We start from the raw sequence: 21,319 nt of genomic DNA, 5'->3' as shown, positions 1-21,319 counted from the left end.
GGAAGTTACAATATGCAGCTATCGAGACTACGCCAAAACAAGGTGACCTTGCAGACGTACGCTTGGCCCGACTTGTCTGGGCATGACTACGCAGACCTTGCACTTTACCAAGTCTATCCCCTTCGCATCACGTCTAAGTTGACGACAAGGCACCTTTATGAGCCGTTTCCTCCACCACTGAAAGCGATGGTGATGCAATCACCTCTTCCCCTCCCATCCCCCTACTTTGATAGCACTGCAGAAGCTCTATCCTTGTTTGTTACTAGCATATGCGACCTCGGTGCCGATGGTTTGTTTTCGTTTCGGCTGTACATTTGTGCATGTACGTGCAGGGAATACAAGGCTGAGCGCGACTTGATCTCTCTCGCGTGGCCTTGCAACTCACAGCCAAAGGTGGCTGCGGAGATCATCCATAATTGTGCGCGGTCGCGGAAGGCGCGGAGAGCGCACCATTAACGTTCGATTTGGGAGGCACGAGTCTGCGATAACCTTCCGTCTCGGCGGTTGATGCCTGTTTTCTAAATATAGGTTCCAACTTCTTCCCGGGTATATAAGTGATAAAGTCGCCCCGCTGGAAAAACATACGTGTCGGACTGGTTTCTTTCGGCGCAACGTGTGACGCCGCAGGACTCACTGCATCAAAAGGAGACTACGCTCTGATACAGTTGTCGGGTAAGTGCATCTGCGGCTAATATTTTGCCGTTCAGCTACATTTGAAAGAGTAAGAGAGAGATACTTGAAAATTATTGCGGGCACTCTTTACTAGCAGTACCTCTTATCGCTGCCGTCTTTTATTCAAAGCAGCCTAGATGATTGCGCAACTTTCTCTTCAGTGCTGTTTAGCGAGGTAGCTGTCAATGCAGGCAAGAGACCCTGTTATAACACTGGGGAACGTTTCCAGAACAAAGATTATTGGTCGATGTTTAATGCTCGAGAAGTAAATATTGTAAATTGGAAAAGGCAATGTCTATGTTCCATGGTTTTTATGCATGTTAAATGATTTCGAGGTCCTCAAAGGAAGATGGCGAGAAAATGGGAACTTTTTAGGTCCCGCTGTGACAGATAACAAAGTTTTTTGCTCAAATTTTTACCTCCATGGATCTTTTCGGCTAGCACGATATATTCTATATATTACAGAAAAAAACCCAAATATAGATCTCGTTGGGCAATGTTATGTTCTTCTTTTAACGCTCTATACAAATAACTCGACAACGCCGAACTTATGCAGAAGCAGTGAGCTTAAGAGAAAATTGTGAGATGGCGAAGTAAGAAAAAAAAAAGTTTGAAGATGAGGCATTTAGGCGTTAAGGAGGCGTTCGCAACAATTTCCTCTTTCGAGTGTCTATAGATATATGAACATTTGTTTTTATGTCGTTATTGCAGGCTTTTCAAATCAGGATGGCATCACTTCAAGTAGCTGGCCTGTTTGTGTTTCTACTGGTCGGATTTGTCACCGCCATCCCAGGTGAGGCCCTGCCTTTAAATGATATCAGCAGTCATGTTGAAGTGCTCCTAGAGTAACACTTGTGCAGCAGTGCAACACCACTAGTATTTGCGCCTTTCTTTCGTTGTCACATAAACAATGTCCTTGCTCATTTTGAGGCAAATTTCATCATTAAGCAAGAGAATGCGCACATCAGGTACATTATCACATTTTTGAATGCGTGAGTTTTCTGGGTCAATGGTCATGTCTAATAACCGTTTACTGACACGTTGCTGGAAGTATTTGAAGAAATTATGAGAAAAAAAAACTGCAAACGCGAAGGTTAAGTAAGAGCTCAATTTTTCTTCAAAAGTATCTACGAGAGAAAAACCCTCACAGCATCAATCGGTCCAGCCGAATAGATACGCTCGCTACACACTTTACACGTGGTCAAGATAAAATACCAGGAGGAGGACACTAGCTATTTTTCTCGAAAAACTATATGATTAGATCTAATAATTTCAGCCAGCGGAAGCAAACCAGCCCTGAAATAATGACTAATATATCTGCGGAAAGCTTTTGAAAAACAAATTTACATCTTAGAAGTTAAAGTTGGCATCATGCTAAAGTTGACATCACGCTCAGAATGTCGCATAGGCTCACATCGAATGTTTGGAACTTTTGCATCCGATTTATAGTGCGATGCGCGGTCAGCGCGACTGATGGCATTGTCCTAATCAAACAGCAGGGAGTAATGTCAACATCACAGGCAATAACAACGTTTGGGGATTGTATAGTTTGTAACTTCTTTGAAGGCTGGTCGAGCATATCACTCGAGAAGATTAACTGCATTATGGACAAGCGAGTAACATTTGAGTTGCACAGTATCCTAAACTACCTGAACGCCACACAACAGGTAATCCGCTAAAGGCAATCGAGTATTCGTAGAAGTATAGTGACGAATGGGGGGCACATTTTTCTGTTCAATTTACTTTATCCCCTTACTTCTTCGTTCTGACATTGGTGAAAACAGCGCGAAAGAAGAAGCCCGAAGGCGAAACGAGGAAGTGACAGGAAATAAATTCGCTCAATAAATTCAGTTGTCAGTCAGCGCTCTTTCCTGTCACTTCCTCGTTTCGCCTTCGGGCTTCTTCTTTCGCGCTGTTTTCACCAATGTCAGAATGGACCAACTAGCCCAGCAAAAAGTTCTGCTACTTCTTCGTTCCTTGGCTCTGAGTTAATTTTCGCCTTTTACCTATTAGCTGTTTCAAGCTCGGCATCTGCCTGCGAGCCATAGGTCCCAATAACCGCTCTTCGAAGCGAGTTGAACATGTTTTGAGAAAGTGACATGCTTACCGAATTTGACGATATCAATGACAATTTCGAAAATTACAGCAGTCAGCTAAGGCGGCTGTTTGCACGAGTTTTCAAAACGGAACATGCCGACAAAGGTTAACCATATAAAAGGCAATTCCGAACTCGTATGAAATCTGCTTATTCGTCTGTGTCAAACGTGTGCATGAAACACGACTATATCACATGCTGATGATGCGCTGTGTGCAAGCAAAAAATTTTTTATTGTTCTGCAAAAGCCTCAGGGAGTAAAAACAGTGCGCTATTTTGACGCCAATATTGCCACGTGCGCCTTTTATTAAAACTTTAAAGCTTTTGCTTCAGAAAAACGCGAAGAAATCACATTTTCATTTTTTTCTTTGTGGCCTGCAGAGAAATGTCAGATCCCGGACGAAGACTGGGAGGAACTGGTTGACCGGTTCCTCGCCAAGGTTCCGAACGAGTACTCTTTTCCCGGCCCCGGCGATTCTTCCAAGCACAACGAAGTGCTCTCCGGAATCACCGTGGGTGACATGACATTGACCGGCCTCAACAACCTCAAGCGCTACGGCACCGTACGTGTCTTCTGCAAGGACGGCAAGCCGCACATCGACATCAGCATGGGCTCTCGGGGTCCGCTCAAAATGTCCGTTCCATGGAAGTACTGCGGCGGACAGACGGGAACCGCGGGCACCCAGGCAAACCACGTCAAGATCTGCGTTAACTTTGATGTCGAAGAAGTGGACGGCAAGGTGACCTTGCGCCCAGTTGCGGTTTGGCCGAAATGGGTCGAGACGGTGGACGTCAAACTAGACGGCGCCGGCGATGTGGTCAAGACGGCGACTCACATTGTGAGCAAGCTTATGCCTGCGTTTGTTAAGGATTTCTGGATTGAGAACCTGCCTTGGAGAATGCACAGGATGCTGGAACAGCTGGCGAAGTAGACAGATACCTGGTGACGACTGAACAAAACGGACCCCCCCTCAGTACTACGAACATGACCGCTGCCTCGGTCACAATGAATGAAAATAAAAACATGTTTTTTTTCTTGTTCAGATCGAAGCATTCCTTTAAAAAACTCACTTCAGCCTATTTCAACTTTACACAGCACAGTTGCCCTGCATCTCATGCAGCTTTACTCAACTTCAGCAGTCCTTTCTTTTCCATAGTACCGGAAATTGCGGCCTTCTCATGATATTATTTGATTTGCTGTAAAAACTGTGGAGATTTTTGTGTTAGCAACAGCAAAGCTGAATGCATATTCACTGTTCATTTCCTAGTCATAATCATAATTATATGCAAGAAACAAAGAGACCATTACGTCTGTACATACCTATGCAGAATCTAAGGTCATCATTGAAATATTCAAAGATGCAAGAAAAATGCTTCTGTTCAAACCCGGACGAAAGAAACCTTTTTGGCATCCCTTCTGAAGAAAAAAAATCTACACCGTCATGTTGCTTTTATACTAAATTAGAGTAAACTGTGCTGAAAGTAATTTAACAATAATATAACACTGTTTACAACATGACCTCTTTTAGACCTTATTGAATGGGTGACGTTAAAAATGCATTTAATGCTCATTTTAGCCTATCGTTTCACGTTAACTAATGTTCACTGCGACCGCATTTGATGCTCCACAATGTCAAGGCACCTTTGACTCAAAGGAACTCAAGAGTCCTTTGTTCTTTGCTTTACAGAGCTCCTAGAAGTTCAAACCTTCCGAATAAATTTCTAAAGAGTTCACTTTTCTGCAATTGCCACTTTTGAGCATACTTCTATTCATTCGCCAAAAATTACTATGCCAGAACTTCAGGCTACGAAAATGAGACGAGAAGGTGCATCATTAACTCAGCAGCCTCACTGTCAACTTTGAAAGAGACTGGAAACTGAACACTCACGAATTAATAAAATCACAGGTCACGTCTGTGACGTGGTTAGACAATGTTCTACCGGAAAATTCAGCCGCAGTTTTTTTTTTAGTTCGCTGGGTTCACTTTTTCCTGACGTATTTGTTATCGGCAGAAAAAATTGAAACCAAAGACGAGTATCTCTAGCTAGGATAACTTTGTTAAAGGTTGGTCATCATGAAAAATACATTGCAAAACAATAATATATTGTGACGAAGACGAAGCTGGCAGTGGCGCGGGACGGAGCGCTCGCGCTAGGCCAGCGGCCATTAAAATCATGTCTCGTTCATGGTTCACCACGCCTCATTCTTCGGCTGGCCGCCACGTTACATTTGGTGTGAGGTGCTGGGGTCCTTTCATCGCCATCCTGGTCCCGGAGCTTCGGTGTCCTGCGCCTGCCGTGGACGTCGGCGGTGAGTGCCTGGTCTGCGCCGCCCGGCCGTGCCCCAGCCCGCCGAACCTGAGCCGACCTCGCCGCTCACCCCAGCCCCGTCCCCCGCCCGGACCTCAAGACACGACGACCCAAGACACCACCGTCCCGAGACCCCACCGACCTGAGACCCCACCGACCCGAGACCCCACCGACCCGAGACCCCACCGACCCGACACCCGACGACCCGAGACCCGACCGACCCGAGACCCGACCGACCCGAGACCCGACCGACCCAAGACCCTGCCCACACATGAGGACACCGCCCCCCTGCCCCTGCCGTCCGGTGCGTCCAACGGCCTCGGCCGTCAGCTCCTGGCACCCTACGGCCCGGATGCTTCGTGGACCGGGATTCATTCTCTCATCTTTCTCATCGTGGCGGCCAGCACTGCACCATCTTCTACATGCTGTTCAACCCCCCACTCAGGACCATCGCCATTTCGCCGTCTGTTCGTCACCGATCGGGACGATCGCTCGGAGGCCCCGGGTAGTGTGACGAAGACGAAGCTGGCAGTGGCGCGGGACGGAGCGCTCGCGCTAGGCCAGCGGCCATTAAAATCATCTCTCGTTCATGGTTCACCACGCCTCATTCTTCGGCTGGCCGCCACGTTACAATATAATACGTCATTTGTAAAATGGTACTTTAATATTACATGCCTCCGTTCTTACACTTACCCCCCGCCATGTTAAATTTAAGTAAATATTTTCCTGGTTGTGTACCCAATCATACACTTTTTAGAGAGCGGCACTGATAAAAAGATATGAGATAGTCCAGGTTCCCGGCGGTGATTGTTTTGACACCGCGAAAAAAATGACTGCTAGGCGTGCCAATGAATACTTTATATTCTGGAAGTATTCGTTGTGAGGACTGGGAGTTTTTTTTTAATTTATTTAACGGAATTTCATTGCATGGCGAACTAAATACTTCAGTATCCTTATTTCTTATTCATTCTCTCCCTGACCACAAACGCTCTTTGTGAATAACACAATCGCTACAAACAGAGACACGAAGGGGAACACAGCGCTTTCTCTCTGTGTCCACCCCCCCCCCCCTTTATGTCTGTGTTTGTAGAGCTTGTGTTATATACAATTAATGCTCACCAACTTGCTCAATTATCTGCCTTGATGAATAAACCCTCTTTTGAATGTTCGCATAACTCCAGTCAAGGCGTACAGAGAGATGCCGGAAATAACTGAAATAATTACTAATATGAGAAACCGCAGTGTTCTATTTTCTCGCTATGTGGGCATTATCTCTGCTTGTGCGCGTTACGCGTTTGAATGACTGACTCTATATAAAAAAGCGATAAATATAAGGAAAGCATGACCGCTCTGGCTTACAGATGTGGGCCTATCAAAAAATGTCTTAGACATGCCCATACTTTTTGCGTTACAATAATGGGTTGAAACCCGTAACTTCGCACTAATAGGAGGATATGGCTCTAACCATAGACTATACTATATCTGCACACAGGGCAAGCACGCTTGTCCTGTCTTCATACTAAAAAAACCTCAACCTGTACTTCGGTGAAGAGGAGAAGCACAATTGGCTGCATATATTATTTCGTTTAATAAGTGATCAGTCGCGTCGCTTGAGCGTTTGCCCTTTTGTCAGAGCCGGATGGCAGACAGAGGCCAAAGAGTGGAGAGTAAATGAACTGCGTGTGGACATCCAAAAGTACTGAGTTTTCACTTCCCAAAGCCGAGCGACCTGTTGTAAGCTTACACTTATTTTTTCAGCAGTTGATGATTCAAGTCGTGCTCATAAATTTCAGTCTGTGATGGTTCCTGCATTTCCTTTTCGTCGGATTGATGCCGTTGGCATCGTACCTAAAACCGCCAATTCGGTTTCGTTGGTACGAGGGAAACCTACGTGCCACCGGAATGGCCGGGTTTTTGCTCCTTTTCACAGACCTGTTCTGTCCAAAGTGTGTCTTTAAAAAATTGATAACATTATTGTTAAGAATAATTGGCATACGATTAGGATAGTCGGTCAAGCGAACTTTGAGGGCAGCTATTCACACGCCACCTGCCCCCGGTCACAGGTGGCGTTCTACGCTGCTAGCCGCCCTCCAGGATCTTTGCGTGGCAGCCACCTTCCGGGTGCCTGTCCCTCTGCTCTCGTAGTGACGGGTGGCGTTTCACTCTGCTACTGCCTGCCACTGTCATCAGGTGGCGTGTTACGCCGACAACGACGATGATGATGATGATGACTACTACGACGCAGAATCCACGAACGGGCACCTAAGAACTGCGCTCTGAAAAGTTCTTCCGGATTATCTAGTTTAAAGCGGCCTATCTGGTGCAAAAATTACGCAATACTTACGTGGCCTTCCTAGGTCCCTCTGTTTTGGGCCATACCGCATTTTTATTCTGCATGTCAATGAAAAACTAGGAAGACTTAAGGGGAACCTGGAACCAAAAATGGAACTAAAGTGTCCATAGACTAGCAGCTATGAGAAATAATATGAAACTTACTTTACTCCATGTAATTCTCACTTTATAAAGCCGCTAACTTTGCGATTTCGTACTCAGGTCTCAACTGAGCACTCGGACATTCCTCATGGTGCATGCTCAACACTGCGAGGAGGTTAGGCATAGAAAAAAACGAAGGGCGCGGTAAATGTCGCCTGAAGCACGAACAGCGCTGCCAGGCACTTGAACGCGGTCGCGCTTAGGGTTGTAAAGCAGAGAGAGAATGTTACGTGAATAGATGCAGTTATGTATGTGCACAATGATGGATGCAATAATGACGCAATAGTAAGCGTGCAAGAAAGCACCAAGCAAATAATTACAGATCGATCCGCTAAATAGCTATTTTATACTAAGGAAATGGCTCATCGAATTATACTAAACTCAGATTTCAATCAGCCAAAGAGACACGCTGGCTTTCTGAACTGATACTCGAGAATAAAGCAGATTTACATTAACAATGATGGTTTGGTTTGGTTTGGTTTATAGGGTTTAACGTCCCAAAGCGACTCAGGCTATGAGAGACGCCGTAGCGAAGGGCTCCGGAAATTTCGACCACCTGGGGTTCTTTAACGTGCACTGACATCGCACAGCACACGGGCCTCTAGAATCTCTCCTCCATCGAAATTGAGACGACGATCAAATGAGTGCCATAGAACCAACTCCTAAACCATGTTTTCTTTTTTTAATCTTTACCAATTTTTCATTAAAAAGCCATAAAAGATACGAAAGTGCTGTCTGCACATGGACTACACGGCATGGCAGACCCATGTTTGTGGTAGTAGGTTAAGTAACTAGGCCAATACGCGGTACTGTAGTAGGTAGCTAAACATGAATAGTCAACTAGACATAATTATTTGCGTTTCAATTCCCGGTTTCAGGGCACACGATCATTTACCTCATGCGTCACGTGAAGTAGTGTGAAATGACGTCAAAGTCACGCGGCCTCACACGATCAGAATCCGTCATGTGACTGTGTTGTTACGTCGCGTCTAGCGTTCAGCCTTCCCAACACGACCAGCATCACCCCGGTCAGCAGCGCCGGCCGCCTACAGGATCAGCGCTGGTCACCTGATCCTGCGTCGTGACGTCACCGCCGGCATGGAACCGGCCGAACACGCTCCTCTCTCACTGATCACGTGACTGCGCAGCGTTTCTGCTTGGCTTAACTACGAGCGCCCGCACTGAAGACACCCATGCTGATAAACAGAAGAGGTCGTAAGAGGTTGGAAGAGAGGACATAGGTCCCAACGGACGTCATATTTACGCCATGCATTGGCCCAATTCGTTAAAAAGACAGCAAATCACAGGGTTATTTTATAGCTTTAGAAGCATCAGCGACACCAGTGGGTTGCCGAACAACCCAGAGCTCCTGCTCCTGGAGCCCTCGCTGCAGCGGCGGGATAAAGGTACGACCACCTAGAATTTAAAGACTCATTTGGAAGGGGATCGATGCAAAAATTAAATGTACATTCACTACTGCTTTCCAAATTTTTTCGCATCACACCGAATGATATAAACTGGCAGAATTTTTTCTGTTCCTTCTTTCGTTGAATGTTCAAGGGTTCGCCCTACACAACTGCGGCCAGCTGAAAATTCAGTATGCTGCGATGAAGTGAAACTAATAAAGGGTGTTCCTATTGCAAACAATGCTTTTTTAGCAGACATATATATTGTCTTAAATATGTTATGGAACGTGCGACCACTTTGAAGAAATAAACGCCTTTCTCTCAACACCCATAGCAACACCCAGTTCCAGAAATTAAGGCCCCGAAATTCTAAGAAAATGTGACGCTGCAGCTGCGGCCCCACCGACATTTCGACGCGCTGGGAAACATCGGCTAAAGCTAAAGCACCCATTCTTTGTAACTCTTGTAATGCTCTCAGAGAGGCAGGATTAACCGGTTTAAATGTGGTTCCAATTGTTTCCAGTTAGAGCCATTGGTATCTAGCCCACTCCTGCCTTTCTTCAGGTGCCATACAAAGACTTTGCATTGTGCATTGTTTCCAATGCGATACAGCAAAAATGGCGAAAAATCTCTCTACAGGTTTTCTGTGAAGAATAATAAAATAAGTTATTTTGCCGCAAGCATCGTCGCACCATACTACTTTATCTCTCAGCCACTCTGCTAAAAACGTGCCCTTAGTGTTCTTTAGAAAGATGAAAACAATGGTCACCGTTTGGTAAAACGGTATTGCATCCATAAGATATTTCAACAAGTTCTGTGCATTGTGCGCAAATAGAAAACGCAGGCAAAAAGCCGAGCAGCCAGGAATAGTACCTTACGAATGCAGTGACGACTACATGTATAGTGTGGCAACATTTCCTGGAGAGTTAAGAAAAATGTGGGCTCTGTATTGTACCTACGGCCGTTACAAAACATTTTTGCGCGCTGCGCACCACCGCTGTTAAAAAAAGGCACTTTTCTTAATAAACCCTAAATTATCTTCAAATTTTTGGAGATTTATCACGCTAGAATAACCATTAATGGCATAACAAAGCCAGCTTGGGCGCAGATTCACAGGCAACATTAATTACCGGCGAAAAGGTGGTATAGCCCCTAATTAAGGACCGAACACAATAATCAACCTACGAGCAACTTTTACCCCAGGTTTTTGATTATCCATAAACAAGCCTTCTTTCTGATCATCCTGTGCTGCATTCATGGTGGCATCTGTGCACGGTAGCACCTAGCGACAGTCAGAGTTTAGGAATGACGATTTCCGCGTGGTCACCATGTGCGTGAAGCAAAGTAACCTTGATGTAGCGCTCCATTTATAGTCAAGTATATCCCTATGTTCACTTCTTATTAATGCAACTGACGACTAAGCGGCTATTCGTTTGTAACGCTGTAGAATAAAACAGAGATATCTGAAATTATATAATGACCACTTTGACCCTACACATCAACTGAATGGGTTAATGTCCACAATGAGGGGATACGAAAGAAACAGGAGCGATAAACGACGCTCGCACAATGCACTAACAATATTTCAACCAGTTGTACACTCATACTCTAGCGCAGTTTTTTAAATAATATGCCAGTTATATTCAGTTTATTTTTTTTCCTTTTAGTTGCTGCAGCGCCTACACAACCTTTGCCTATACATTGCGGTGTATATATTAAGAATGAGGACTGATCTAAGAATGTTCGTGAGATGGTAGCGTTATGACTGACGGCAAAACCATTTAGGAAGAGCACTGCGCCATTGCTTGTACGTAATAACAACATAGCTAAGGGCAATATTTCCTGCTTAAAATTTAATTTTCAAACCCAAATGTTCTATTCCAGATCACCCACAACCAGAAGAGATCTGTACTGACAAGAACGGCTAATTATAGGGAGACACAAGACAACAAGCATTAATAAGAAAATATCTCCTACGGATCATGATGCCATTGTTTGTTCGATTGCAGTAAAAATTAAGATAAAAGAAAAGAAAAGTTATCCCTTTATTCTTTCCACTAAGGTTATGTTTGTAGGGAAATGTGGAAGAGAAGCAGATTTACTCAATTCGGCAAAATAACTTTTGAGGTATTCTCAAAAACGCGTTGATTGTTCACATCATTTGTTGTTACCTCACAATATTTTCACTTCGGGCGTATGCACTGTCACCTACTGCGCTTGCTAATTCCTTTTTTGAAATTGCTTGAGGCCCGTGTTGTGTGAGGTGTCAGCGCACGTTAAATGTCCCAATGTTGTCGAAATTTCTGGGAGACCCGCACTACGGCATCTCTGATAGCCTGAGTCGCTTTGGGACGTTAAACCGCATAAACTAAACCAAATCGAAAAGCAAATCTCAAAATCTTTAAAAGGGGTAACACCATTCACCTCTTTCTTTATGCCTCTTAATATATGTGTTACCATGCCGTAGAAGCCGTTAGTGCACAAAGACAAAAAAGCGCATTTTAAAAATCTTTAGCACGCTTTCCAGAAACGCCCGTATCAGCATGTTATAACAGGCTATAGTCCAGAGTGAACCCGCTGGCTACGGAGAATAATACCTCAGAGACTTCAGTCTCCCAAATATACTGCATCCTAGGTCATGTCATCCAGGTATCTGGTCAATACTTCGGTCTTCACCGTGAACATTTTCGACACGTGTCTGTAGGGCTGGGTTGTGCCAAACAGAAATACGCTAGCACTAAGGAAAAGATACAGAAAAGCTAGGCCAGTTCCTACCAATCGTGACATACTCTGTATCGTCTCCACGGGTGACTAAGTGATCAGCATGCAGCAGGCAGCTAAGCTCTATCCTACTTCCACGCTTGCGTGACGTAGGCATTTTGCATGGGTAGAAAGCAGCCATTCGGGATATCTGTTAGTGCTGACTTGCGTGCAGTAGATAAGCTATAATTTTGTGCACAGCCTCTTAAGCACATTGTCTTCCCTTTCCAAAAAATTAGACACCACTTAAGACTATACTTACGTGCTTTGAATGCGAAAGCCGATTTCAAAGAATATTGGTGAGGTCTCATTGACTCTGGGGAGCCGCATCTCTCTTTTCTTGCGCTAAGAGCGAATAAAACGCCTATTCAGTGAAGTCGCAAAAGCGGCATTGTAGTTAATCATACCGCACAGTTTACTGGATAATAAAACGTGCTGGGTTACGTTTTTGCCCCATTTAAGGGCGCAGTTTGGAACACTATGCCCAGACAAAATTTTTTTTATCAGCATCACATGCTTTGCGGACTGCATCAAGAGCCCTGACTAAGAAACTTCGCAGTTATTTTAGGATATGCCCGCGCTCCCACGACTCCCCAGCACCCTATTGGCCACGGCATAATGGAATGTCTTATCAGTCTCTGAAAGCCGCCTTTGAATGTGCAACCTGATACTGTTGGCTGGACAACTTCCTTGGCGGTTGTCTTGTTTCGCCTAGGGGTTTCTTTGAAACAGGACATTAGCTAGACTCTGTGTACGGCTCTCCGCTTCGCTTTCTGGGACATATCTTCCCCCTGAACCCCCCTCGCGCTCTGACTCCACCGGTATGATGCCTCGCTGCGGTGCGCCCTATGCAGTCTTCGTTTTCTGCAACCTCGACTGTAACAGCACTTTACCCTTTACATTCCTCTTGACATGCCTACAATGAAATTCGTTCGTCTTTCCCGGCCCGTTGAGGCCGCTCTTCCAGCACCGTAACCACAGCTCTCACAGTGCAATTTAGCGAAGTGAAATGCACCGCACGCGTGACATTTACGGTCGTCCAGGCACGCGTCTGCCGACCGACACAAGGCAGCCATAGTAGAGGATGCAATGCCACCCCTCACTCCCGACCACACTCTATAATTTTCTTCTGCTCCTCCACTACCTTGAGGGCTTCTTAGGCCACCGCCTCTGGCGTAATGAAAGCCAGGCGAGGAATACTGCGGAGTTTGTCACCTACAACCGCGCTCTTTCACTAGCTAACACAAGCCGGAGGGGGGAGGGCGAGGGGGGGCTTGTGTTGCGGCAACATCACCGCCTGCATCGGTCGCGTTGAAAAGAAGCGACAGTGGGGCCAGCATGATCCTCCCGCACTGCACCTATCATTTTCCTTTCCACAGCCCCCTTTGCTGCCTTCAGTTTAAGCAGTTAAGAATTTTCATTGGACTGCATGTCTCTTGCCCCTGTCAGTGCGAGTTAATGAACCCTAGGTGGTGGAAATTTTCGGAAGCCTTCACTACGGCGTCCCCATGGTCTGAGTTGTTTTGGTACGTTAAACCCCAATAATCCAAACCGATCTTGTATTTTTTTTCTGCAACTGCTGCGGTCGAGCTGCTCTGTGCTAAGGTCGTATTTGTCACTTGATTTTCTGCTACGCAATGTCTTGGAAAGGTGAGGAGTATCCTGAGTGTTTCAAATCGCTATTCGTGAATGGTTCTGCTATGAAGTTCTTCGAATGTGCTGAGTTATATCACTGTGAAAAATGCTCCGGTGTAACCGAAGTGATGGCAAAAAAAAACAAACTAAGGAAATGGCTTTTCCGTTGTCTAATCTGGTTTGAGAGGGTCAAAAATGCCATGGATCAGCCGGAACTTGATGTCTACGAAATCTTGAGCTCTATTAATGAACGCTTGATGAAGTTAGATGGCCTTCTTGAGAAAGTGGATAGATTCGATTCCAAGAATCTATCATTGTGATGTCCGATAAATATGATGAAGTTCTGGATTCAGTGGCTCATCATGATGCATAACTTAAAGAGCTACGGAAGCGAGTTGAACATGTTGAGGCGCGTGTAGACAAGGATGCAGTTTACAAACTAAAGTTGTCAATCAGTGACCTAGAATGGAGAAGCAGGCAGCAGAACTTGGTAAACAATAACTCGTAGGAGCATTTGCTGACGTTGCACGAACTGTTGGACTTTCCGAACTGTAGCCAACCAAAGTAGCTGCCATGCACAGATTTCCTACGAACTCTAGCAACGACTCAGGTATCATACTGTGTTTTGGCAACCAATGCTTGAGAGAACAATGGTTGTAAAAGAACAAACAGCTGAGGACGGCCAACTTTACCATTTTCATAACAGAAAACCTGACCCAAATGAATCGTGCGCCTAAAAATCAGGTCAAAAGTGATGGCTACGAATATCCAAGCATCTTAGTGGCAAAGTGTTTCTGCGTAAAGCCACTGTAGCTCCCGCTCACTTCATCAAAAGCGATGCAGTTTTGAATAGGCTGCCAGTGTAGTAATAGTGCTTAACAAACCATCAAGCTGTTTGCAGATACCTGCAAGAGCGACGCCTATGCCACTCCTAGCGATGTTGATACTTTAGTTCTCGAATAATACTCGTTTCTCGTTTTTACATCTAAATATTCAATCGGTTCGCGGAAAACAAGATGTTTTCCAAGCGTTTTTGCTTAAGTTCAGTTTTTCTTTAACTACAGTCATGCTCATGGAAACTTGGATTTCCATTAACAGTGAGGCTTTTGTTCCTGACGGATACAACTCTTTCTTCTTGATCCGGGAGGGCAGGAGAGGGGGAGGTGTGCGCATTTTTTGCGCGTGACAATCTACGCTGCGAGCGGGAGGATTCACTTTGTGAAACTGCTATAGACTACGAAATGTTATGCGGGCGAGGTTCTAATTGCTTGCTTGCAGTACTATACCGACCACCAGATGGCTGTATAGAATTCTGTGATGATTTAGAAATAATATTTTGCTTCTGTAATGAAAGTAACTACTCTTTGTTTCTTGGTGGCGATTTCAACATCATGTGAATCAAGAGTCGTTTCGCAGGAATAAGCTGCAGTTCATCTTAGAATCCTACTCTCTAGTAAACGGTATAACATTACCTACGCGTTTAACTTCTTAATCAGGAACAGTTCTCGATTTACTTCTTACAAACTCCACCAGCCAGTTCTTGTTTGTAGGTGTATTAGCCTACTCCGTCACAGACCATCTTCCAGTTTATATATTCTGTAACACTAACAGTTTGTCCAGAACTAATAGGCAAGTTTCCCGTGGACACTGGATTCCTTTCGTAATGTCATCACAACATTTAACTGGGGATAAAGTTAAGGATAAGGAATAAACGCGCATTCCTGGGATAAGGAATGCGCGTTTATTGAAAGGTTTGCTGATTGACAACTTCCACGTGATGTACAACCACTTGACGTGCAGAACAGCGATATTTAAGAGATGTTTTTCCTAATAAAATTCAGTTGATAGTTAGCGCCTTGCTGTGTGTCTTTTCTTGGTCGTCGTCTCTGTTCGCTGCCTCGTAGCAATGAATCTGAACTAGTGCACTGCACGGGCTCGGGCCGGCCCGAAAGCCCGGGCCCGGGCCTGAAGTTGCGGGCCCGGGCCGGGCTCGCGCTTAAAGCTGCGGTCCCGAGTCGGGCTTGGGTCCGCACAGAAACGGCTGGTGTCCGACTATTCATTCACTATTGCAGAGTGAATCACACAACTGCGGCATTGGAGCAGCGACACTGATCAGTTATGGGTTATAGTACGCACTGAGAAAAAAAAACTAGCTTTATTCATTGACTTATTTATTTCCTTATTTCTTATGCTGCGGTGGCTTAGGGGTGAAGGCGCTTGATTGCTGAGCTGGGGAACCAGGGTTTGCTCCTAGCCTCGGGGGCCGCATTTCTATTTGAGCGGCAAGCATGACAGCCATGTACTTTGTAGTATCATTGCTCGTTGAAGAAACCCAGGTGGTATAAATGATCCGGAGCCCTCTGTTTCGGTGTCTCTCACAGCTTGACTCCTTTTGGGCCCTTAAGCCGCATAAACATAGCTTTTATTTTATACCTATATTTTTCTCATGGGAGAAAATTCAGAAACTAAAGCGCGCTTGGTTTTCTTTTTGATCAGCTGAACGGAAGGCCTCGTAAATGAAATAGCCCCAAAAGCTCGCGAGAGTTTGTAAATCTCATCTCATAACCACACCTATACATTTTCGTTTCTTCAGCCTGCTGGTCATGACAAGTGTTTTGCCCCTTAAGTTATCACAAGGTTCGCGCGTTATCTTCTGCTCCACCAGTAAAAGTAAAATTCAACCGGTTTTAATTGGCCATTGATCGTTCGTCATCCCAAAACATACCTATACATTATTAGAAATGCTTTCGGGAAGAACATATTAGTTTAGGACGCTTATAGTCTTCAAAACACACATCGTGAAATACACAAGCCTTTTAGCTTTTAGTTTCTGCCGAAAGGCGACCAGTTCGGCTATGAGTTTAAAATTCGAGATTGCGTTCACTAAAAAAATGTCATCCCACTGCTTGCTAGGCAGCTTTAATGTTTATACTTCCGGGCGGCAAAATATAGCTGATTAAAATCATGGGGAAATGCAAAGCAGTCTATTACGCGCGTATAGAGCCCTTTTTATTTGGCTCTCGGAACTTTCGACTTTATCTTTGCGCAACTACACGAGATCACTGTCCAAAAGACGGGCCTGGCGAGCACCACTCTTAATCACTTCCTTCTGGATTAAAAAAAAAAAACTTTCTGCAAGCCAAACTGAGGTTTCAGAACCTTTGTCGGCCAGTTTCTTATCGGTCTAGTAGCAGTCTACTTGCTCAGAGTGAGCCGTATACCAGAAGCGTTACTGTGAAACAGGCTGGGCTTCACCTCGGTATTCATGGGCCGGGCCGGGCTCGCTAGAGCGATAATTTAGCGGGCCTGGGCTGGGCCCGGGCTTGAAGCCGCGGGCCTGGGCCGGGCTCGGGTTTCAGGTCTCGGGCCCGGGCCGGGCTTGGGCCTCAGATTGAGGCCCGTGCAGTTCTCTAATCTGAACGTCAGTTTACTTACCCGCATATTTGACCTCAGAGAAAACCCACCACCTCAACTAACACGCCGTATTGGTACATGCCATCACCATGCACGAATTATGGCTTTCAAGCCTTAAGGTATACATCACCCTTTACTCTGAACCAGTTAGGTCTCACCAAAGATAAAACTTCAACTATCTCTTCAGAGATTGCTCGAGTTGCTTCTATAGTGTCTTCCTCTTTTTCTTGTTAGCATCTGTCGGAAGTTATTTTTTTCTTTATTGACAGTCTTTCAGAAATGCCAAAGAAATGCAAGCCAGAAATGTTTTTGATTGTGACAACTGTAAAACTGCCCTCGTTACCTGGATCCTTCTTCTTTTCTTGCTATTATTATAATACCCAATATTTCTTCACATAGCTGAGCACCGCGCTGACGAGCACACCGTAGGTGATGGTGGGCATCCACAAGTCGCTGATACGCGGCTATTTCTCCCTTCACCTCAAACATGTACATTGTATACGTTGTTTGGAATAGAAATATTGTATTGTATTGTATTGAATTGCAGAATGTTGAATGTGTTCTCTAGTTTAGACCCACCTTTCTGTTTTTCCCGTCTTTTTCATTGACCATGATTTACGCACCGTTTCCTTGGTTAATTACTAGCAGATTGTTATCAGCCAATGTCAGGTGACTGAGGTGGTCCCCGTTAACTACTATCCCAGCTCTATCCAATCCAGTTTTCTCAGTAGCTTCAGTAAACATGCAGTGAATAGTACTGGACAAGCAGCGTCTCCTCCTCTGACACCTTTCCTGATTTGTATTTTACCACTTTTCCTTGATTTGTATCTTACCACTTCTCCTTTGGTTGGCTATGGTTGCTGATTCGGTAGAACGTTTACCTATGCCTCCTCTACACTATAGTTACGCGTTGGTGCTACTGCACTTCCCATTGTATGCGGCGTTTGCCCTTGCCTCATATGAACAGAAAAATGCTTACATACGTCTAATTTTTAGGTATTATTTAAAATTGGTCGTTACGGTTTTACTTTATCATTTCCTTTTATCGGCACCTTCCTTCAGTGCCTACAGCCATGTACCACGTGCCCTAATCTTAACGGCAAGAATTTACGAGCGTCCAGGTCCAAGACATTATCTTTTTGTGGATGCCACGAAATCACCGCTTCGGGTGTGGTACCGTTCACGAAGACAGCTGATAAATGCCGTGCTGATATGGAGGTAAGTGAACGCCATTTTGGTGTTATTTACTGGAATCAATGCGCAAAAAATATGGTTTCTATATGACGACAAAGTTTATTTCCAAACAACGCTTTTCATTGAATCTCGCGGTTCCAAATACTGCAAGTGACAATCATACACCAGCGCAAAAGCTCAAGCATGGCGTAACATTGAGAAAAGGCATAGCACTTCCACCCCAAGGTGAACGCAGTGTACGTAGTTCTCATCACAGCGCTTGGTATTGAGCTTAGGTGTATGATAGTTGCATTCTTCAGTTACTGAATTGGTAATGCATTTTTGAGGGCATTCTGGTACTGCGAGAGAAAGAAAAAAGATTTAGCCTATACCACAAGAGGCATGTCTCCTTCACGATGATAACAGTACTGGCTCCTATAGAGCCTGGCGGAGCGGCTTACCACTGACGGCTGAAAAAGTCTACTGAGCTAGGCAGCAAACCAAGTACACGCCACATTGATTCCTGCAGCGGTTTGCAGAACCAAACTGTTTACAAAAATTCTACAATAAGATTGTCAAGCTTCTAGACGTTTTTATATAGAGCAGTTATACAGGGTGTTTAACCTAAGATTTTGCACAATTTTTAAAATTGGCTCTTTGAGTTAGAATGGTGCATTCTTCGGCATTGCATTGTCAGCGATATAGTACATCAGAATGCAGCTGACATGTGCTAACTAACAGGCTCGCTACTAGTATTAACTTTTTAGCCATTACGGTTAGGCCCCTTAATTATTGAAAAGCGTTTAGCTCTCACCATAATTATTACTCATATCAGTTTTTACAGTTTCGAAAACTCGGCTTAACCTCGACGCTGTGATCCAACAATTTTTTTTCTGTTCCGACGAGTTAGGTGCAATAGAGAGGTTGCTTTTCCTGCAAGCTTTCCGAAATCGCACGTATTTTGGCGCGATGAATCCAAACTTTGTTGGGCTACGGCGCCGAGGTTTGCCGCGGTTTCGAACTTGTTTTAAATGATGTGGCAATTATTTACGGTGGGCTACATGCCTTTAGTAGTTAAGAAGCTTGAATGTAATAGTTAGAAAGTGAACATTTAAATATTGTAGCCAGCCTGCTAGCTAGCACATCTTAGCTGTATTCTGATGTACTGTACCGCCGACAATACAATGCCGAAGAATGCACTCTTCTATCTCAAAAAGCCAATTTTTAAAAATTGTCCGAGGTTTTAGGTGAAACACCCTGTATATAGAGTCGTGATCGGAAAGAGTAGCCAGTTTCTGAAAGAGGGGCTCCGGTGGACAACCCCGGTTGTGGGTGCGTGTGTAATTTAGTGATCACTGCGAGACAATTAAGGTTAGATGCTAAAAACGCAAGCAGCTCTGCCCACAGCGGGTGGACGCGGCCGCAAGCAGCGGATCAAAGCGCTTGCGCAAGAAAGATCGGGTATTGTGCCAAAGAATGTCCTGCTGACTATAACTCAGGAAACATCCTAACGCTGTGAAGAAAAGACGGGACAACCACGCCACGATGCGACGCGCGTTCCTATGCGTAGCTCCAAGCGTTCTGTGGCCGCGCTGTTTGGGTTTCGCCACTGTGCGAAGCCAGAAAATCCTCGTGCTGCGGGGTTCATAGGTACTGCGCGTCCGAAAATGCAAAAACTGATATGAATACTACTGAAGGCTGTTTACAAATCTCTAAATAAATCAGTCACCCAACTGTACCAGTCGAGGGTTAGTAAATAGTACGACTGGTTTAGAATTCTAGCATCATGATCCCAAAATGCATTGTTGGTCATAAAATTCGCCCATTGGCCGTACGGAAGGTCACCAGACCGGAGCTTTCTCATTGGCTCGAGGGAAGCGACATCCCCGGACCTGAGGATGCTTCCCGTAAAAGCATCAAGGGCTGGTAATGCCATCGCATTGCCAACAGATACCTGATTTAGGTCTCGCAGTGAATTACTAGATAATAATTGCCCATTGTTAATTAGCACATCTGAGCTGTTTTTCTATGCAGGTCAACGCTTATAATAATATGCCGCAGAAAACGCTCCTCTAATTCAAACAGCCTACTTTTTATAACTGCTGTCAGCCTCCGGAAACACTCTGTATGGGCGCCCTCACACCTTTTTTCAGCGGTCATAGCATGCCTGAAAAGGATGGGTGCAGTGAAGTACCCCATAGTAACATCGCACTTCGCTAGGAAAGGGCACACACTGCCTAGCACAGCACTGACTGTACTGCTCATCGCACAACAGTCTTCCATTGTTCGGTGGATGTAAGGTTCCAGGAAACAATTTCTGTTACTGGCTTCCTATTCTGTGGGCACTGCACTGCGTCTTACTCCGGTGCACGTAGTTAATGACGCGCTGCAATGCGCAGTTCCGCTTACCTCACGCATACGACTAACAATACGCTCCTCTCAGTGGCGTGAAAAATAACTGCTGCTAGAAAAGAATTCATGGAAGACAGGTGCACTTTTTGTTAGCATTGTATTGTTTTCTAGCACAAGCTATGTTCACAGTAGGCACTCAAAATACCAGTAGAATCTCTTCTCAAAGAATAATTTCAGTTGACTTTCCCAAAGCTATCTAAGCTATTCGGTTTTGTAAATTATAGACTTGTTTCATTGAATGTCCTGTTCATATTTACCAATAGAAATGAACTCCAAAGGTATAGCGATCCTCTTTAGAACAAAGGAAAGTGTTACAGCAGCTGGTAAGGACCATATTCGTGAAAGGGAATACTGATGTGACTGGCGGCTAGAATCGCTGACAGCTGTTTAGTAGGCGACTTACCATAGTGCCTCATAGATGCCTCATGCAATTCCAATAACGTCAAGACTCTCATTGCATCAATATGGTCCTTGCAGGTTACTGTCGGATACATAGGTAACACGCATCATTGCTCGAAAGAATATTTATTGTTGTATTGTTACAAACAGTATTGTTGCGATATATTTACGTATGAGCAGAACATGCCGTCAGACTGGTCTCAAATTTACAAAACCAGATTGCTTACATAGCCTTGCAGAAGTATTTCGAATTTATGCAGAAGTATTTCGAATGTATTTCGAAGCCCTCGACGCATGGCGACGTGCTCGAACTGCGTTGTTTAATCTTCCACGTGGCTTCAATGGGCCTTCACTAGCAATACTGATTTTTTTTAACACAGCCAAAAAGCTTAACAGCCTACGGAATAAGTGAAGTCGAAGACATCCTTTTGCACACACTGATTCTGCACTAATCAGCTTATGTTCACCATTAAGCGGTCGAATTCTGGCAACCCTGCCCGACGCACAACATAGCCTCCATACGCTGGCTAGAGTCTAGCGCGAGTAATTG

The 21,319-nt window shown here is 44.9% G+C and overlaps 2 protein-coding genes across 2 annotated transcripts in view; both read left to right on the top strand.

Annotated features, from left to right (window-relative positions):
- Positions 1–21,319, top strand: part of LOC149331310 (uncharacterized) — a 164,728-nt gene that overhangs the window by 129,317 nt on the left and 14,092 nt on the right. The gene's annotated exons all lie outside the window — the stretch shown is intronic.
- Positions 523–3,810, top strand: LOC149331311 (uncharacterized). The gene is made up of 3 exons (XM_089556446.1): positions 523–672; positions 1,384–1,465; positions 3,149–3,810. Exons 2-3 carry the CDS (start codon positions 1,399–1,401, stop codon positions 3,697–3,699), a joined length of 618 nt encoding a protein of 205 aa, XP_089412572.1. The 5' UTR covers positions 523–672; positions 1,384–1,398; the 3' UTR covers positions 3,700–3,810.

The sequence above is a fragment of the Amblyomma mixtum genome, chromosome 8 (genome assembly GCF_055824585.1).
Source record: "Amblyomma mixtum isolate Tamu chromosome 8, ASM5582458v1, whole genome shotgun sequence".
Lineage (NCBI taxonomy): Eukaryota > Metazoa > Arthropoda > Arachnida > Ixodida > Ixodidae > Amblyomma > Amblyomma mixtum.
Note: the sequence above shows the minus strand (reverse complement) of the source record. Positions and strands in the feature narration are given on the sequence as shown.